Consider the following 16,740-nt stretch of genomic DNA (forward strand, 5'->3'; position numbering starts at 1 on the left):
GAAAATTTCGGGTAGAGGCCGACTCTAGTGAAGGAGCAATTGGAGCTGTACTATCCCAGGAGCAGGAGGGATGATGGCAATGAGTTGTGTTCCTTTCAAAAGCCCTGACCACAACTGAAAGAAACTACAAGATTTATGACAAGGAGTTACTAGCAATAATGCTTGCCCTGAAGGAGTAGTGATATTACCTGATCAGAGCCTCTCAAACCTTCGAAATCTGGACTGACCACCAAAATCTCAGGTATTTCCAACAACCTCAGAAGCTAAACTGACAACAAGCCTGATGGGTCACTGAACTTACCCAATACCAGTATACACTCCATCACAAAGCCAGAGTGGCAAACAAAAAGGCTGACCTCCTATCTCGATGTGCCAATCATGATCAAGGGGGGAATGATAACATGAGGGTAACAATTCTCTGGCCTGAACATTTCTGAGCTATAATAATACCAATAGAGGAAGAGATCCATGAACAGATCAAAAGCATCACCCACGACAGTCACAAGTGGGATCAACAGATAGCTCCATCTCTAAATCACAAGCGAGGAATGATGAAGGAAGATGGGATGATCTGATATGATGGGAGAATCTATATTCTGAGGGACCAAAGCTTATGAGAGGAAATTATCGCCACTTGTCATGATCATGCAACCGCAGAACACCCCAGTATTGCCAAAACAAAAGAATTGGTCCTATATGAATATTAGTGGCCGAAAATAGGAATCAATATAGCTGTATATGTCAAGGCATGCGAGACTTGCCAAAGAGGGAAGGCTTTGACACAACAACAAGCCACCCCCCTCCACTCAAATGAAATCCCATCAATGCTCTGGACTCATATTTCCATTGACATGATCACCAGGCTCCCTGATTGCAATGAATATGATGTAATCCTCATCATCATTGACTGATTCTCCAAAGCCATCATTCTGATTGCGTATTCAACAGAATTAACCTTGGAAGGGTGGGCTAAAATCCTAAGGGATGAAGTCTATGCCAAGTACGGAATGCCTCAGGTCATCATCTCTGACAGGGGACCACAATTTGTTTCTAAATTCCTTGACGATCTATATAAACTACTAAACATCAAGTGGAACACTTCCACTGCATATCACCCTCAAACTGATGGGCAGACAGAATGAGTAAACCAGGAAGTTGAGAAGTACCTGCGATTATTCATTAACTACCGGCAAGATGACTGGGTGGAGTGGCTGGCACTCACAGCCTTTCAACACAATAACCATGTTCACTCCACAACGGGACAAACTCCATTCTTTGTTAACTATGGATGTCACCTCAATGTTGCCCTTTCCATGTCATGCTGAACAACAATCTCTGCCTCCACAGACTTTGCTGCCGATATGGCTAAAATTCACACTGAAACAAAAACTGCTCTTGAAAAAGCCACAGCCACAATGAAAACACAATATGACAAGCACTGTCGTCTGTCACACCAATACTCTACAAATGATAAAGTCTGGCTTGATACGACAAACCTTCACCTTTCTCATCCTAAATGGAAGCTGTCTGATAAATGAACTAGCCCTTTTACCATCATCTCCAAAGTAGGCAGCAGTGCCTATAAACTCAGACTTTCCACTCATTGGAAGATACACAATGTCTTCAACGAGGGCCTTCTATCCCTATACATCACCCCTGCATTTCCAAACCAAGAATGTCTATCACCACTACCACTGGATCTGATTGATGATAAAGAACACTATGAAATTGACCACGTCCTCAACCACAAACTCCAAAAGGTCAAAGCAAAAAGTGGTGGAACAATAACAACAGTGGACTACTTAGTCAGTTGGAAAGGTTACAGGCCTGAATCAAACCAATGGGTAAATGAAAAGTACATGACAGCAGACAATGCAATCCATGATTATGAATTATCCTTAAATTAAGCCATCAGGATAATAGTCTTAAGGAGGGGGTAATGTCATGATTTTCACCTTTCTCCTTGTTTTTACCCCTATTTATGCTCACAGGACTATGGGAAAAGAGGGACTTAGTCATCACAACTAATCCACCCATCACCCATTAAAAGACAAAATACTCGACAATGACAAGCAGCCTTTTATGTGTGGTTGTGATGCTCAATGATAAAAAGCACCATGAATACAGACAGATACAATTAGTAGGATTATTATTAGCACAAACAGTATAGTATTTAAGACCCACAAGCTCTCACTGGTATACCCCAGCTTCGAGCTAAAGTTTACAAATACACCATTCTATTCTCGAGCTTATACTACGACCTTGTGACACACCAATCCGAAGACACATACAGTGGATTCAGGTGATCCCTCGAAGTGCGAAAGGATATCTGTCTATCATGTGTTTAGGTTCATGTGATGCTTGGGTCTAACATCTTTGATCAGCTTTTTTGCAGTCTCAATGGAGATATGTCTCATAAGGCAGTGTAACTCATCTGATATCACTATTCATAGCCCATTGTCAATGTGATATGCATGTAAATTTTATTTGAGGGACCAGATGCAGTATAGTCTATCCATGAGTAGAATGGTGCCAATATGATGGTCATATTTATTGAATACATGATATTCTCTACTATGGAAATGCAGCTTATAGCCTGTCTTGGTGATCCAACTGACTGAGAGCAGTGTTATGCTAAGGTTCAGTGCATGTAATACATTTTTTACCAGCATCTTCATTGTCTGATTCCATCCATTAGAGATTATAACATGTGTATCTCCACATTTCAGTGCCTGGAACTTCTTCTTGTCAGCAGTCATGATTTCTCATGGCTCAATAGTCATGTAATTTATTAATCACTCTTGAGAAAGTATCATATGCTGTGTAGCATCTGAGTCAATAATACTGACCTCATATATGCATTCTGTGTCTTCAGTGGCAGCAGTGATCTTATCTGTAGTGAGTGAGGTCTTCTTTATAATCTCCTCCTCCTTGCTGATGACTTCCTTCATGTCATTTGCTTTGTCATCACTCTCTCCAGCATCAGTGAGAGGTGATATATCATTGTATTTGTCATCCATTCTGCTATATACAATGCAACATGCATTGAACATTCTCTAATACTGAAAGAATAACTTTTAGACACATACAGTTGCTCTTTATAATCCTCCTGCTACACTAAAGCCTTATTAGAGATCAGCAGGCAGTTCTGAGCAGCATTTCTGACTATACAAGTATGCTTATCAGATGCCATATTGCATAGTGTATAAAGCAGTTCACTTTCTATGTCTGAAACTGCAGAGTCTTGCAGCTTTTGTAATTCTGGATTGATATTTTTATCAGAAACCATGAGATTGAGCTGCTGTTTAAGATGAGAAGCTATGATATGGATGATTTAGATGTAATGCTTAAGAATAGAAATAGTAATGGTAATAGAAGCCTATAAAAAAATAGACAACATGAGATACTATGGCAGTATGAGAATTAAAAAAATGGCTGCATGTCTTGGCCACCCAGTATGATCACCCAATCTTGGTGATCTGCCCCTTTGGAATCCCACTGAGATCTCTACATTCTCTATATATCTCATTCCTAATTTTTATCACAGGCTGATGATCTTTGGTTTGATGACAGCACACCAGTGTCCTCAACTCTGATGTACAGGCTATAAATACTAAATAAAAGAAACAGAAGGCTGGAGCTGAGGAAGATATTGGGAGTTGAGATCTTGTTGTTTCTAAACTGTCATGACTACATCTTTACTGACTTCATCAGGCAGTGCAATAGTCTATGTATCTATATCTATGATACTGATTTAAATCTATGAATAGACTAAGCATCCTATTACAGCAATTACTTGCTTCTACCATCTATTGGTTTTAAGACTCTTTGAGATGATCTATAGAATTACAACTCAGAGTTCTAAAAGTTGAATAAGATCTCTTTTGGAGAATTAGATCAATCATATTACTGCTCTTACAGATCATTTATTATAAGTCATCTTTAGTGTTTCACATGAAAGTGCACCCTTGCTGCTAGCTGAACTCAGTTCCTTATCATAACAAGAACATTTAACACTGTGCCTCTATCTGGGCATTATGAATATATTAATGCCAGTCTAAGACATTCACTATGATCTCATAATCAGATTGCTGAATGCTGTTTGATATCAAAAATAAGATCCATCTCATTATTCACCATAGTATTTAAGATGATCTTAATATGATAATCATTGTTGCAATGCAACAGATTTTTTGTTGTGTTACTGCATGCTATATAATGAGGGATGATAGTTGTATTACATTTACAGACTACTTCCTCATTTACCTTTCACATGTCACTCAGACTTTCTTAATGTCCAATCAGACCAACATCAATAGAGCTTTTCTATACTCACATCTTGATGTTCAACTGAATTCAATGATACTCTTCTCTCTACTGAGTGGTATGTATATTTATTTGTTCAAATACATGAGCTTAATCAGAGCTCTATATAGGCCTGTATACTGGAATTGTTGCTATCACACTGTGGAATATATGTGAGAGAAACATTCCAACTCTACTATGCTTTAAAAGCCGAAGTGAATGACACAGTTATGAACAAGTCCCAACACATCAGACAAGTTGGCATCACTATTGTTATAACTCTCCTCTATATTTTTACCATCATCAGCTTTGCCTTTACTTGGTCATTCATCCATTCTATCTTTATAGATCATGGACAAAGCTTTTTAACAGCATATATGTTTCTTCAAAATTCTGGCTTAACTATAACAATCAGTTCAGGTATACCAGGTGCCATTTGTACCATCCTGGCAGATTCTACTATGGTGTGTATGACAATAGGAATTTTTGACACAGCTTACCATTATTCTAATGTAGATTTGGTGCTATTGGATAGTCTGGGGTCAGCACTGGCTGAGCATTCTGCCTCTTGTACTTTTTCTTCTTTCTACAACTGGTAAGATCTCTCAGATCTCTTAGAATTGGCTAATTTATACAATAATTTATGCAGCATTCAAAATTATTTTTCTCTATCAAGACTATATGAAGATCAACTATGAGGAATATATCATTAGTGATATACTTTATTCATCCTTTATGCTTGCAACAACCTTGTGATGCACAGTGCTTATCATCTATTGTATCATCACTGTTGTACAAGCAGGAAGTCAAGCAAATGGAATCAAAGCTTACTATCACATCATTGAAGTCTTTGTGGAATCATCAGCTCTTTATTCCATATGCTTGATTCTAAACATAGCTTTTTCCTCTCATAATTCTGTTTTATGGGGATACTTTGATCTTTTAGGAACAATAACAAGAGTATGCTTATAATCTTTTTTAGTCTTTATATCTGACAAACATTATATAGGGAATTGCTCTAACACTCCTTGTTGGACATGTTGCAGCAGGTCATGCTCACCCAGATGACTTTTGGCAAAGAAGTGTGATTTCAGGCTCACTTCACTTTGGGACACATTCTGGAGGCCAGACTTCTCAGCAAGATTCCATAATCAGCATTGATCTTGAATCCCAGCAGGAGATAGATAATGACCATGGCTATCAGAATCCAGCATCTTCTGAGGAAGATAGTGCCTATAACAGTGGCATCCAAGAGGATGACTTGGAGGTGGCTCAGCAAGAGAGAGATATCATATACTCTCATCACACTCTGGCAGAATCTCAGACAGATGTTAGCATCAACTCAGGAGATGTCATCCAAAAGCATGGTCCTGAATTAGAGCAGGAGAGAGAGACAGAGACAGAGATGAAGAATATGGCCATTGTATGTTGAAGGGCTCCAGAGAAGATATTAGTATGAAGAGTGTCATTCCCCAGGCCTAGATGGTTAGCAGACACCATCAATTACCTACTTCAAGTAATAGATCACATTCCATTCCCCTATTTTAATATTTATTGGGCATTGATTGACCTTCATCCTTTTACATATAATGTTACACTTTCCTTATAAACATTCACTATCACAAGAGAGATCTGTCTGCAGGCATACTTGAGAAGAGAGAGAAGTAACTTTCCAGCTTCTAGATAGAGATCTTCTAATGCTGGTCCTCTGTTCAAACAATGTGCAAATGAAGCACAAAGCTAAGTGACAAGTAGATCAGACAAGTATTCATCTTGTTTGAATCTGTGAGAGAATTTGAGCATTCCAGCATTCCAGCATGCTGAGTAAGAAAAGAATCTGAGGTAAATTGAAGGAATTAGATAGAAATTACTGGAAAAGGTGTAGTCTAGTATAAATATGAGAAGTAAATGGGGAAACTCCTCAGGAGTTTGTAACCCAAAGACTAAAGGTCTTACAAGCATGTGTTCTGGATACAGTTTAAATCTCAACACATCTGTATATACAACTTGAAGAAACCTCAACCTATGAATGAACACCTTTTACATGCTAGAGCAAAGTATATACAGAGACCTAAGATATGGCTCATACAAGATCCATGTCCAAGTGGGACTGCTTACCGCATGCAGCTTTTACCAACCATGAGTACCAAGAGAATGCCATGACCACATCTGTGAGGTTCATATTAGTAGAAGAAATGAGAAGAGCACTGCACTGCATTACATTGTTATGATATAAAGGAGCCGGCCAAAGAGTGTGTGGGGAAAGAGGTGGAAAACCTATTAAACAAGACTGAGACTCTATGGCAACCATCGGAATCAATGAGAAAGAGTAGAGATATTGCACACTAACTTTTTGAAAGAAAGATGATATGCACCATGTGCAATGGATATAATCTGTGAAGTCAAGGGTTAACTAAGAAAAGGCAGAGGTTGGGGTAAAAAGAAGAACACATATGAACTTACATGAATGTTGAACTGATAGGTCCTGAACTTGATGTTGGAGCATCCGTGTATTCCTCCCACTCGAATTATCAATATGCATGTCGGACTCCCAATACAACTTGATGTTTTTTCTGATGCGTCTGTGGTGTGGGAGCTCCTGTTGTGGCTCCTCAATTCTTGTATGTTTCGAATCCTTGGCCATTACGAATACATTGAGATATTTGACCAGGAACCAGCTATCTTCTTGCCGATTACGCTCATTTATGTAGAACCAGATGGCACTGTTGCTTCCACTTGGGTACCGTTGTCGGTAACGTTGAGTGAGGTCTCTCAAAATTTCACTACAGATACTTCTCATAAGGCCAAGAGTATGCTTTCTTCACCTTCCTTTCTTTTTTCCCAATCTTAACCAACCCTTGGCCTTAGGCCTCAACTCAGGTGCTTCGACGATCGGCGTCGACCGAATTCCTAGGCTCAGCGTTGCCATCCTCGAAGTCACTGATATATCTCCCTTTTATACTAACTCGACTTTAGCAATGGATGCTAGCTGTTCCATTGGCACGTACATGTTCAGTTTGCTCGTTCAATACTTAGGCTCACCGGAACTTACATGCTTTTAGTTTCGGCGTTTCATATTGTCATGTCTCTACTGTCGCCGTTATAATTTACTCCCGAAGACCAGATGTATATCGCAGAGTAGCCGAACGTGACCCTGTTCATGATTTGCATCCCAGACCAGTCACAACATGTTATATACAAGCTACAGGCAGCATCCAGCCGTCTGGATATGGTTCAACTACGAGAATAAGGCCAAGGCCCGTTAAAATGTCTATGGTACTCATGTGCTCTCTTCTTCTGGTTAAGGTCTTGATTTTCAGGGGCTGTCCACGTCAACTCATTCATTCGTCACCGACGAAGACGACCGCTCAAGCTACGCTATGCTGAAGGGTCGAATGTCTGCGGACATCCCTTCCAGCTGCTCGGGCTCTTATCAGTAAACTTTTCACGTCAGAGTTTCTTCTGTATGCCAGTGTCTTGGGCCGTTTACCTACTCCCAAAATGCTGATCTCTCCGCCTTACCTCGAGCTTGGTTATCGGCGTACTACTCGGCATGGAACCAAGTACATGGTGCAATGCTACTAGTACGTCTTGGTTCTCTAATTATATGTTCCAGGACCTTGGAACGCCAGTTTAACGGCCGTCCACGGCGATATGAAACTTGGATGGAGCGCCCGGCAGAAGTGAAACTTGCCTTTAACTTGGCTCTGACGCTGCCATCCACAGTACACGCGTGGCGCCTCATTGCTCGTCAAGGAGAAGGGCCAGTAACCTCCACATTGAATGTTAAGTTCTATACTTTAAGTCCTCCTCTAGTTTCCCTCTGACAATCGTCGAGCTAGCTATAAAAACTGCAGGAGATCTGCAATTTATTCGTTATTTTTATCTACAGGCAATGATTCCCTGTTTGGGTGATTAGCCTGACTGGCGACTCGTATCTGCCGCCGTCTGACGCTTGACTAAGTTGATGGGTCTGAGATCTCCCACGCTAGTAGAGTCTCTGGTTTTCTATGAGTCGGTCGTCTTAAAAACCTTTCCCTCCAGTATATTTTCTATCGCCATGGTGTATGTTATTTTTCAGGGCCTGACTCAGGGAGTACGCTCGGTGGGACTTTGCCAAAGCGAAAGAGTCCCACAGCAGACTCGTTACCTCAGTCTTTGGCTCGCGTTACGCGCAGCAATGATTTAGCTAATTTAGTCTAGCCTCCTCGTACGAACGTCGGTACCTTTCTGCTGAAGAGCACCGTCGATGAATAACCCCCCTTGAATATTTTTAGGACTTCACGTACTTGTTTGCTTTCAAAAAGTATGCAACTAGGACTCGGAGCTCGAACCTTGAAGACCGAGCCTGAGTCACAACGAAAATATTAGGCTAGAGAAAAGAATTCACAGACCATCTACGCGTTTGATAACCGCAATAAAACGCAATAAAATTCCACTCTGGACCAAGTTAAGAAAGAATGGTAGTTGCCCAATAGCAGTGGTCGAATCAGTCAAAGGGCCAATATAATTAGGACAACCACGGTTAGAATGAGGGGCGAGAGACCTCTTCTAGATTGTTTCAAGGCTCAGAAACTTAACGGAGGGTCAAGGTTTTTTTTCCCCTGGTAAGGAACAGTCAAAAGTCGCCCTCCAGGGGAACAGCATCTGGATATGAAAACATTTTAGAACGTTACGAACGGTCAGTTATTTCGTTGTATGTGATGAAGCAAATCAGGTCTAACCGTAAATGCTTTTTGGCTAATAAGCCGTAGGCATTTTGTACAGGTTGACCTAGCAACATTGTCACGCGAACTCAGTAGCCGCCTATGAAGTGTAAGATATATAGAACCTATTGCGCTACTTTTCATTTACTCGCTATACTACTTCTTGTCTTTCTTCGACAAGTTGGACAATCAATTGACGGTTTCACCCTTTTGACACAAGACGATGGGCGTTCAAAAGTCCTTAGAGTTTTCATATGGGCACCCTGCTATAGTGTTACTCTTGTATTGATATTTGGGCGAGGCTGACGCCGAGTCGGATAGTCCGAGTCTCTCGAGTTCCCCGTGTCCTTATTTTGAGCTAGCGAGAAGATAGTCACACGATGAATAACAATGTATAAGTTCGCGGAGGTTAGATTCATGCAGGCCATATAAGATACTGAATTCTTATCTGATATATAAAATACCACTGAATACTTATCTGATAGACCCTAACAGCCGACAGCCAAAACAGGGAATCCCGACGCTTTGGGACAATTTGAAGCCCCTGAAACGTCGGAAGCGACCGAGAAAAATTACGGCACGTGGCAACCTTGGTGGTTTACCACTAACTCGTTTTCAAGGAGGAGCCATGGATTCCGCTTTTCTGGGTCCCCTCTATCTGGTTTCGTTCTCATTCTGGATATGTATAAAACCACAGATGTCTCATTTTCACCAATATCAATGGTTATCACACTTAGATCCCTCTTGAAAACAATTTGGACGCACGGAAAGAAACATACTGGCGTTGGGCTGGTATGTTCAGTAGCGTATTTTGATCCGTGAGTACCTCTTTGTGGGATTCTCCCCAGCACCAATAGCTCTGCAGAGGAAACTGGGGGGTCGACCTGCAAGCAGGCTCGTTGTTCGGCTATCGGCTGCTTTTTGTGGTCCTCCTTTCTGGCCTAATCGCTGTGTTCTTCCAGGTGGGTGAATTTCCTGTACGCTGTATATACTCGTGCTGATTTTATTGATTAGGTGTTGTCTCACCGACTTGGATGTGTTTCTGGCCTCGACCTGGCTTCGCACTGCCGGGTTATGTTGTATCCCCGCGCAGTAACCCGGTACTCACTCCTTTACCCCCTCTACATTCTGGCGGAATCGGCCATCATAGCCACTGACCTTGCGGAGCTGCTCGGGTCCGCGATTGCGCTGTGCCTGCTTTTCCCCGCCCTCGAAATATGGCATGGCGTGCTCATCACCGCGTTCGACGTTCTTCTCATCCTCGCCCTTGGCGATCCGCTCGGAGGAAGGCCGGCCCGCATCTTTGAGATTATTATCGCCATTCTGGTGATTGCTGTCCTAATTTGCATGTGCATCATCATTGCCCGCGTCCACGTTGACTGGCCTCTCGCTTTCCTTGGGTATGTCCCGTCAAAATACATACTCAAGGATGGTGCATTATATACGTCGGTGGGCATCATAGGAGCGACAGTCATGCCGCACAGTCTCTTTTTAGGCTCGGCACTAGCCACTCAGGACCGTGTATCAGATCCGACCGAGTCTCTCGACCCGATGGAGAAGCCAGAGAGCTTGAATTTTAAACAACGGATCCGGTCCGCCTTCCGTATCCTACCTATGTCCCCACCACAAACACCGACAGGCAATCCACTTTCGTTCGTCAAGATACATCTGTACCATGGCATTGTCGATGTTGTCCTCTCCCTCCTTGGTTTCGCGATTGTCATCAACTCCCTCATCCTCATCCTATCAGGTGCCACCCTCCCTTCCGCCAACTCTGCTTCTCTATTTGAGGCGTATGACCTCATCCGTTCTGCAGTCTCCCCTTCAGCTGCCATCCTCTTTGCTGTCGCACTCTTGTTCTGCGGCCAATCTTCTTCCCTCATCGCCACCGTCGCAGGTCAGGCCGTGTCCGAGGGATTTCTTAGCATTCGCTTGTCACCGTTGTTCAGGCGTCTCCTCACGAGACTAATGTCTCTCATTCCGGCACTCACTGTTGCCATAGCCATAGGCAAACCCGGGATTAACGCTCTTCTCGTCGCATCCCAAGTCGTTCTGTCCATCGTTCTACCCTTCATTGTCTTTCCCCTTTTGTGGTTGACCAGTAATAAACGTGTCATGTCCGTGCAGGGTGAAGATGGGAGCTTTGTATGTTTTGGTAACAGTATTTTCACTACTTTGTTGGGTGCAGCGGTCTGGCTTCTCATTGTCATAGCGAATGTTTATGTTCTTGTTACTCTGGGGATGGGAACTTCATAAATATCTTGTTGTAATTATAGGTGTACTAATATGAACCGTTTCATTCGTCGGCCTCGTTAGCCCGGAGTAAGAAAGAATAGCTGCATCCAAGTCCTTGGGTCCAGGTCATCTATTGGAGGTTTCTTCTTTCATCAGTTCGGACTGGTGGCAGTATAAGAGGCTTTACTTAAAGTATCGCGCATTTTCAATGTATATTCCGTCAAGGTCTGAAATGGAGCCTCAGCACCGTTAAAAATGTCTCATCTCGACGCGTCTGTGGCGTGGGAATTTTCTTCCGACCGACGATACCGCCAATGTCAGGACTGTGAGAACGACCGTTCCTGATTGGGATCTTAGCAACTCTCGTACATCGACAACGTCAACCATCTAAGCGATGCGCACAACCGTGAACTAATGGCCCATTGCACCATGGCTCGTACTCGATTGCGCTATCTTCGTTTCCTCTCGTATTTTTTTGACAAGAACGGCTAGAGCAAGAAAGCAGAAAGGCACTCCACCAGCGACAAGAGGTTCGAATGACGCTTGATTTCCACGAGGCAGCATACGACGAGCACTGTTACGAAGACGGCGCATCGGGTGTGTGAAAACTTGCTTGTGTCTGACTCACATGCAGAAATTCAAACAAGAGCCAACAGGATATTATTGGAGACGTTCTCGACACCTACTTATCTTAGCTTTACTATGGACCTGTCCCAGACCGAAACGGGCCTTTATCATTGACTCGGCCAAGCCGTTTCGAATCCCAGGAACCTTGAAAATTTCCTGCTCTGGAGTCTGCTCAGCTATCATTGAGTTTGGCTCTTGGCCAAACGGAGACACGACAGATAGGGAGACATCAGGTGGATGAGTGAACGATGATATCCAGCCATGTCTGGCCAGGGTCTCCTCTAGAGTATGAGAGTAGATTGTATCACCACAGTAAAAGCACATACAAGCCAGAATTCTTGTGTGTTATGGTACTTGGGGAGTCAGGACAATTTGTTTCGCTGATGGGATATGTAGATAATTCGATGAGAGGAACAGAAAGCGATAAATCGTTCGCGGCGGCAGCAGAGGACAAGAAAGTAAGAAAAAAGAAGCTATTTTTAGGTCACGTTGACGCCGAACATCCGCTGGATATTAGCACGTAGAATACAAAGTTTAGGGCGCGATTATTCTCGGAATGTCCAAACCCGAAGTATACCGAGGTTTCGACGGATAAACAGAAGGAATGTCCAGGCTGCAAAGGAATAGGGAGCATGGAAGAGAAAGTTATATGGTGAGTCGTATCGGTCCAAAATCCTTCTCTGCAATAAAACATGAGGAAGGACGGTCCCAATCCCGCGATCGAACGTCGCAACCACGCCACACATACCTGTTGCACTATTCCTGCGGACGAGCTCGACGTGAACATTTGCTGCCCCATGATAAGCGACAGTTTGATAGTCGTCTCTCAAATTCACTTCTAATAGGACACTGCCAACGACGGCATATCTTTGCTAGCATCGTGGGACGATGCCGAGGTGAGGGGATCTCCTTCTTGTGTCCTACTCGATCTTGATAATCTTATGTATACCAAAGGGACTTCTAAGGACCGCTTACCCTCTATGCAGAATGCACTAAAGACCCTCATCGACATGGAGCCATCATTCTTTCATTCTCTACAATACCTGATAACCCAAACTGCCATCTGCGCTCCTTCGGTGGAGGAAACCACACTTCCGATCCTCAAACCTCTCCGTGACGTTACTATCGATTTCATTTCCCCAGTCCTCACGGCTTGGACAGAGGCTGTTGCTCTCCTAGATTGCTTCGCGTATATCTTACATCATGATACGTTTCCACATCCAACTTATTATGCTGAGAAGTACGACTTGATGCGATTGAACGCTCGACTCGTGAGGGACGTTTTCCCGCTTCTCGATGCAACTATCACGAGTATCGATGAGCCACTCATTGCCGAGCTACGAGGACCATACGGCCTTGAACCTATCCTCCGCATCCTGAAATAGCTTCCTTGGTCGTCATCCATGCGTGTTGACCTTCTGGATGACGTGCCTCAGTTGATATACACGCTCCACAGGTTTTGTCGAGGCGCTATGGAATGCTTGAACACCATCGAGAAATATCTCGTCCGACCTCATGATTTTGTCGGAGATGACTTTCGTGTCGGGCCTCTGGAGGGCCGTCAGGAGATCGGTGATGGCTTGCTCAAGCTCAGTATCTATGCGCGTCGCTGTATGAGGCATTCCTCACTTCACTCAGGTCAATTTGGACAAAAAGGAGGAGAGATGATGGTCAGGTGGGACTATGTGGGCAGAGAGTATTTGCGCAACGATCCTATATTTTCGTCAATGATTCGTTGAAGTTTTCTAGAGTTTGTTTTGGATCTTTATCTTTACTATGCATGTCAGCAACGTAGAGTTTATCAGATAGCATTGGCGCCTTTCACCCGTGTATTCTACTTATCTCGCTTACTCTGGTTTTGAAGGTAAAGATGTTTTGGGAGATTTTCACCATGTCGTCAACCGTGTATGAGCGTCTAACATGTTTATTCCTCGAAGCCCATGCACAGCAATGGAAACAATAGTATTCCACCAAAAAGGCACTTTTGAAGTCAGACAGGTACCGTAATGCGAATGAGGTGTAAAGCGTGTAGAGCTGTGTACATGAGGTCACAGCACTCGGACAGCCGTCATTACCTTTTACAACTAGATTGAATGGATATCTTGACCAGCTACTTCCTATAAGGTACGGTCTCCGCGACATGGAAGCCTTGTTTTTTCATTCCATGAATTAACTGATGGCTACTTGGCAAGTCGCCTGATGCATAGGCTCGCTACGTGTGTGGTCGATAATTGAATCAACATCAACATTAAGAACGCCGTGCGTAGAGGACACAGCTGAGAAGATTCATCAGAACCCTTTCCCTTGTACCAATCTCGAGGGTCCAGAATCGAATGGAAGGAGATTTCGTGAGATAGGGCATCAGAACTATGGCATGCACACAAGTCGAAGATTTAGGTTTAAAACTTTGTTTAGAGCACCATGTGCATGTTGAGAGCAGGTTGCGTAGCGCAGCAGGGAAAGCCAGGTCTGGAGTCGAAAGTCAAAAGCTAGTAAGCGTTGACTTTCGACCTCCAGTATTGGTAGCTACGATTATGTAAGGTAAGAGCGACATGGAGGGTGTGCTACTTCAACAGTGCACGGATTTGTGAAGGAGTCGTCTCTGTTCTGCGTTGATGATGCAAGCTCAACGCGTCCTCGTTGCATCCATGCTTGTCGCGAGCCGTTTAACCTTTGCATCCCAACTCCGACACCAGTACTATCCCGTTGATTGAGGGAGGCGAGACGACATGATAGCTGTGTCCGGATCCAATAAGAATATGTCCGCACGACGCGGGAGTGCTCGACTAGAATCGGAGGCAAATCAATAGCAATTTCCTTCCGATTTCTGTACATATAGACATGTCGAGACAACGAGGCAATCACGGATCGAGTGGACATGATACCACAGCTTTGAAATTTCTTCAAGCCACAGGACTTGTGGTTTTGCCATGATCAGATGAAGGAAGATCAATCGAAAAAAAGTCTACTCACCACTAGATGCAGACTCCTTGTAGACATCAAAGAGCTTGCCATATACAATCGGACAAGGAGTTTTCGGGTAGTACCTGAGAAAATCAGGCTCGGCTTCGTCGATGTCCAGGGTCGAAGCATGCGGGACTTATGATCAGTATTATCAAGGCGCGCGAAAGTAACGAGATATGATATGGGCCTCGTTTGATGCCTTCTTAGCGCTGAAGATTGAAAGTCCAATGAGGAAATACTGGTAACGCTTTCCCATTGGAAGGATTTCGCATACATATGGTCCTGGCACGTTCCTGCTGAAATATTGTTCTGGAAGGGCACATCATAGAAGGGTCATCAGTGCCATGAAGCTCCCTGGGGATATGCAAGGCAGTGTTCGGGGAAAAGTGTGCAAGGTACGTCGGGAGCTCCTTGGACAGCAATATATGGCCACAGACCCTGATCAGAAATTCGTGTTAGGCCCCAGAAATTAATACGACATGCTCCAGTGCAGGACAGACGCTCACATTTCCGCACCATCACGGTTCCAGCAGTGTCCGTCGTGTCCCCGTTTGTCCAAGAGTCAAACTCAACGATAGCTGAGCGGACCATGGTAGGGAATTCTCAGGGTTCCTGGGACTCGAAATGGCTTGGCCGAGTCAATAATAAGGCCCGTTTCGGTCTGGGACAGGTCCATAGTAAAGCTAAGATAAGTAGGTGTCGAGAACGTCTCCAGTAATATCCTGCTGGCTCTTTGAATTTCTGCATGTGAGTCAGACACAAGCAAGTTTTCACACACCCGATGCGACGTCTTCGTAGCAGTGCTCGTCGTATGCTGCCTCGTGGAAATCAAGCGTCATTCGAACCTCTTGTCGCTGGTGGAGTGCCTTTCCGCCTTCTTGCTCTAGCCGTTCTTGTCAAAAAATACGAGAAGAAACAAAGATAGCGCAATCGAATACGAGCCATGGTGCAATGGGCCATTGGTTCACGGTTGTGCGTATCACTCGACGTTGTCGATGTACGAGAATTGCTAAGATCCCAATCAGGAATGGTCGACATTAGCTAAAATTCCCACGCCACAGACGCGTCAGCACCGTTAAAAATGTCTCATCTCGAGGCTCCATTTCAGACCTTGACGGAATATACATTGAAAATGCGCGATAATAAAGCCTCTTACCCTGCCACCAGAGCAAAGAAGAAACCTCCAATGGACGCCCTGGACTCAAGGACCTGGATGCAGCTATTCTTACTCCGGGCTAACGAGGCTGACGAATGAAACGGTTCGTATTAGTACACCTATAATTACAACAAGATACTTATGAAGTTCCCATCTCCAGACTAACGAGAACATAAACATTCGCTACGACAATGAGAATCCAGACCGCCGCAACAATGTGTTTCAATAATATTGCGCCACGAGCTACACCCCTGACCAAGATGCCACGGCCCCTCTCGAATTCTGAGGACGTCGAATCCGGAAAGACGTTCTCAAGGACATGCCTCTGAAGTAATTACCTTTCCACCAGCGGCGTAAAATCTCCATCGTGATCTCCGGGGTAAGGCGATGAATTGGAGATAATGCTGTCTTATAATCATTCTGGATTGACTGGAGATGCGACCTTTGAATCTGCAGTGATGCAGCAGCATCGTGGAGCGAATCAAGGCCACTATGTAATTCAGCGAGATGCTTCTGCAGAGCTGTCAAAGACACCTGCAACCGAGCAGATTGTAAAGGTGATGGCGCGTCGTTGGTGCGCAGAGAGAGATTTCAGTAAAAGCACTGGAAGGAATAACAAGACGGCGGCAGCGCTGGTTGCGTGACATGAACGGAAGGATATAAGCTGGGGATATTTTCGTATTCCAGATACACTGCGGAACATGAACGGTGACAGACGCACCTCGCCAACGACTCCTTTACTGGGTA

At 43.9% G+C, this 16,740-nt stretch overlaps 4 protein-coding genes across 4 annotated transcripts; 2 read left to right on the forward strand and 2 right to left on the reverse strand.

Moving 5' to 3' along the window:
- Positions 1-4,766: 4,766 nt before the first annotated feature.
- On the forward strand, positions 4,767-5,737 carry BT62DRAFT_919301 (uncharacterized protein; the record flags this gene model as incomplete). Its single annotated transcript, XM_043184148.1, has 5 exons — positions 4,767-4,769; positions 4,822-4,900; positions 4,955-5,017; positions 5,069-5,265; positions 5,315-5,737. The coding sequence occupies 5 exons, from the start codon at positions 4,767-4,769 to the stop codon at positions 5,735-5,737; spliced, it is 765 nt and encodes a 254-aa protein (XP_043040915.1).
- A 308-nt stretch (positions 5,738-6,045) lies between these two features.
- BT62DRAFT_919302 (uncharacterized protein) lies at positions 6,046-7,234 on the reverse strand (the record flags this gene model as incomplete). The annotated part of the gene is made up of 4 exons (XM_043184149.1): positions 6,046-6,125; positions 6,424-6,474; positions 6,769-7,088; positions 7,131-7,234. 4 exons carry the CDS (start codon positions 7,232-7,234, stop codon positions 6,046-6,048), a joined length of 555 nt encoding a protein of 184 aa, XP_043040916.1.
- A 2,497-nt stretch (positions 7,235-9,731) lies between these two features.
- BT62DRAFT_892878 (putative transporter of the NRAMP family) lies at positions 9,732-11,267 on the forward strand (the record flags this gene model as incomplete). Its single annotated transcript, XM_043183126.1, has 3 exons — positions 9,732-9,829; positions 9,877-9,973; positions 10,026-11,267. The coding sequence occupies 3 exons, from the start codon at positions 9,732-9,734 to the stop codon at positions 11,265-11,267; spliced, it is 1,437 nt and encodes a 478-aa protein (XP_043040917.1).
- Positions 11,268-14,210: 2,943 nt separating this feature from the next.
- BT62DRAFT_81277 (uncharacterized protein) lies at positions 14,211-15,832 on the reverse strand. The gene is made up of 5 exons (XM_043182345.1): positions 15,616-15,832; positions 15,344-15,559; positions 15,112-15,275; positions 14,847-15,046; positions 14,211-14,789 (listed from the first exon to the last, which is right to left on the reverse strand). Coding segments are annotated over exons 2-5 (750 nt in total). The 5' UTR covers positions 15,346-15,559; positions 15,616-15,832; the 3' UTR covers positions 14,211-14,405.
- Between the last annotated feature and the right edge of the window lie 908 nt (positions 15,833-16,740).

This window comes from Guyanagaster necrorhizus, assembly GCF_019112545.1.
Source record: "Guyanagaster necrorhizus MCA 3950 unplaced genomic scaffold BT62scaffold_10, whole genome shotgun sequence".
Classification (NCBI taxonomy): Eukaryota; Fungi; Basidiomycota; class Agaricomycetes; order Agaricales; family Physalacriaceae; genus Guyanagaster; species Guyanagaster necrorhizus.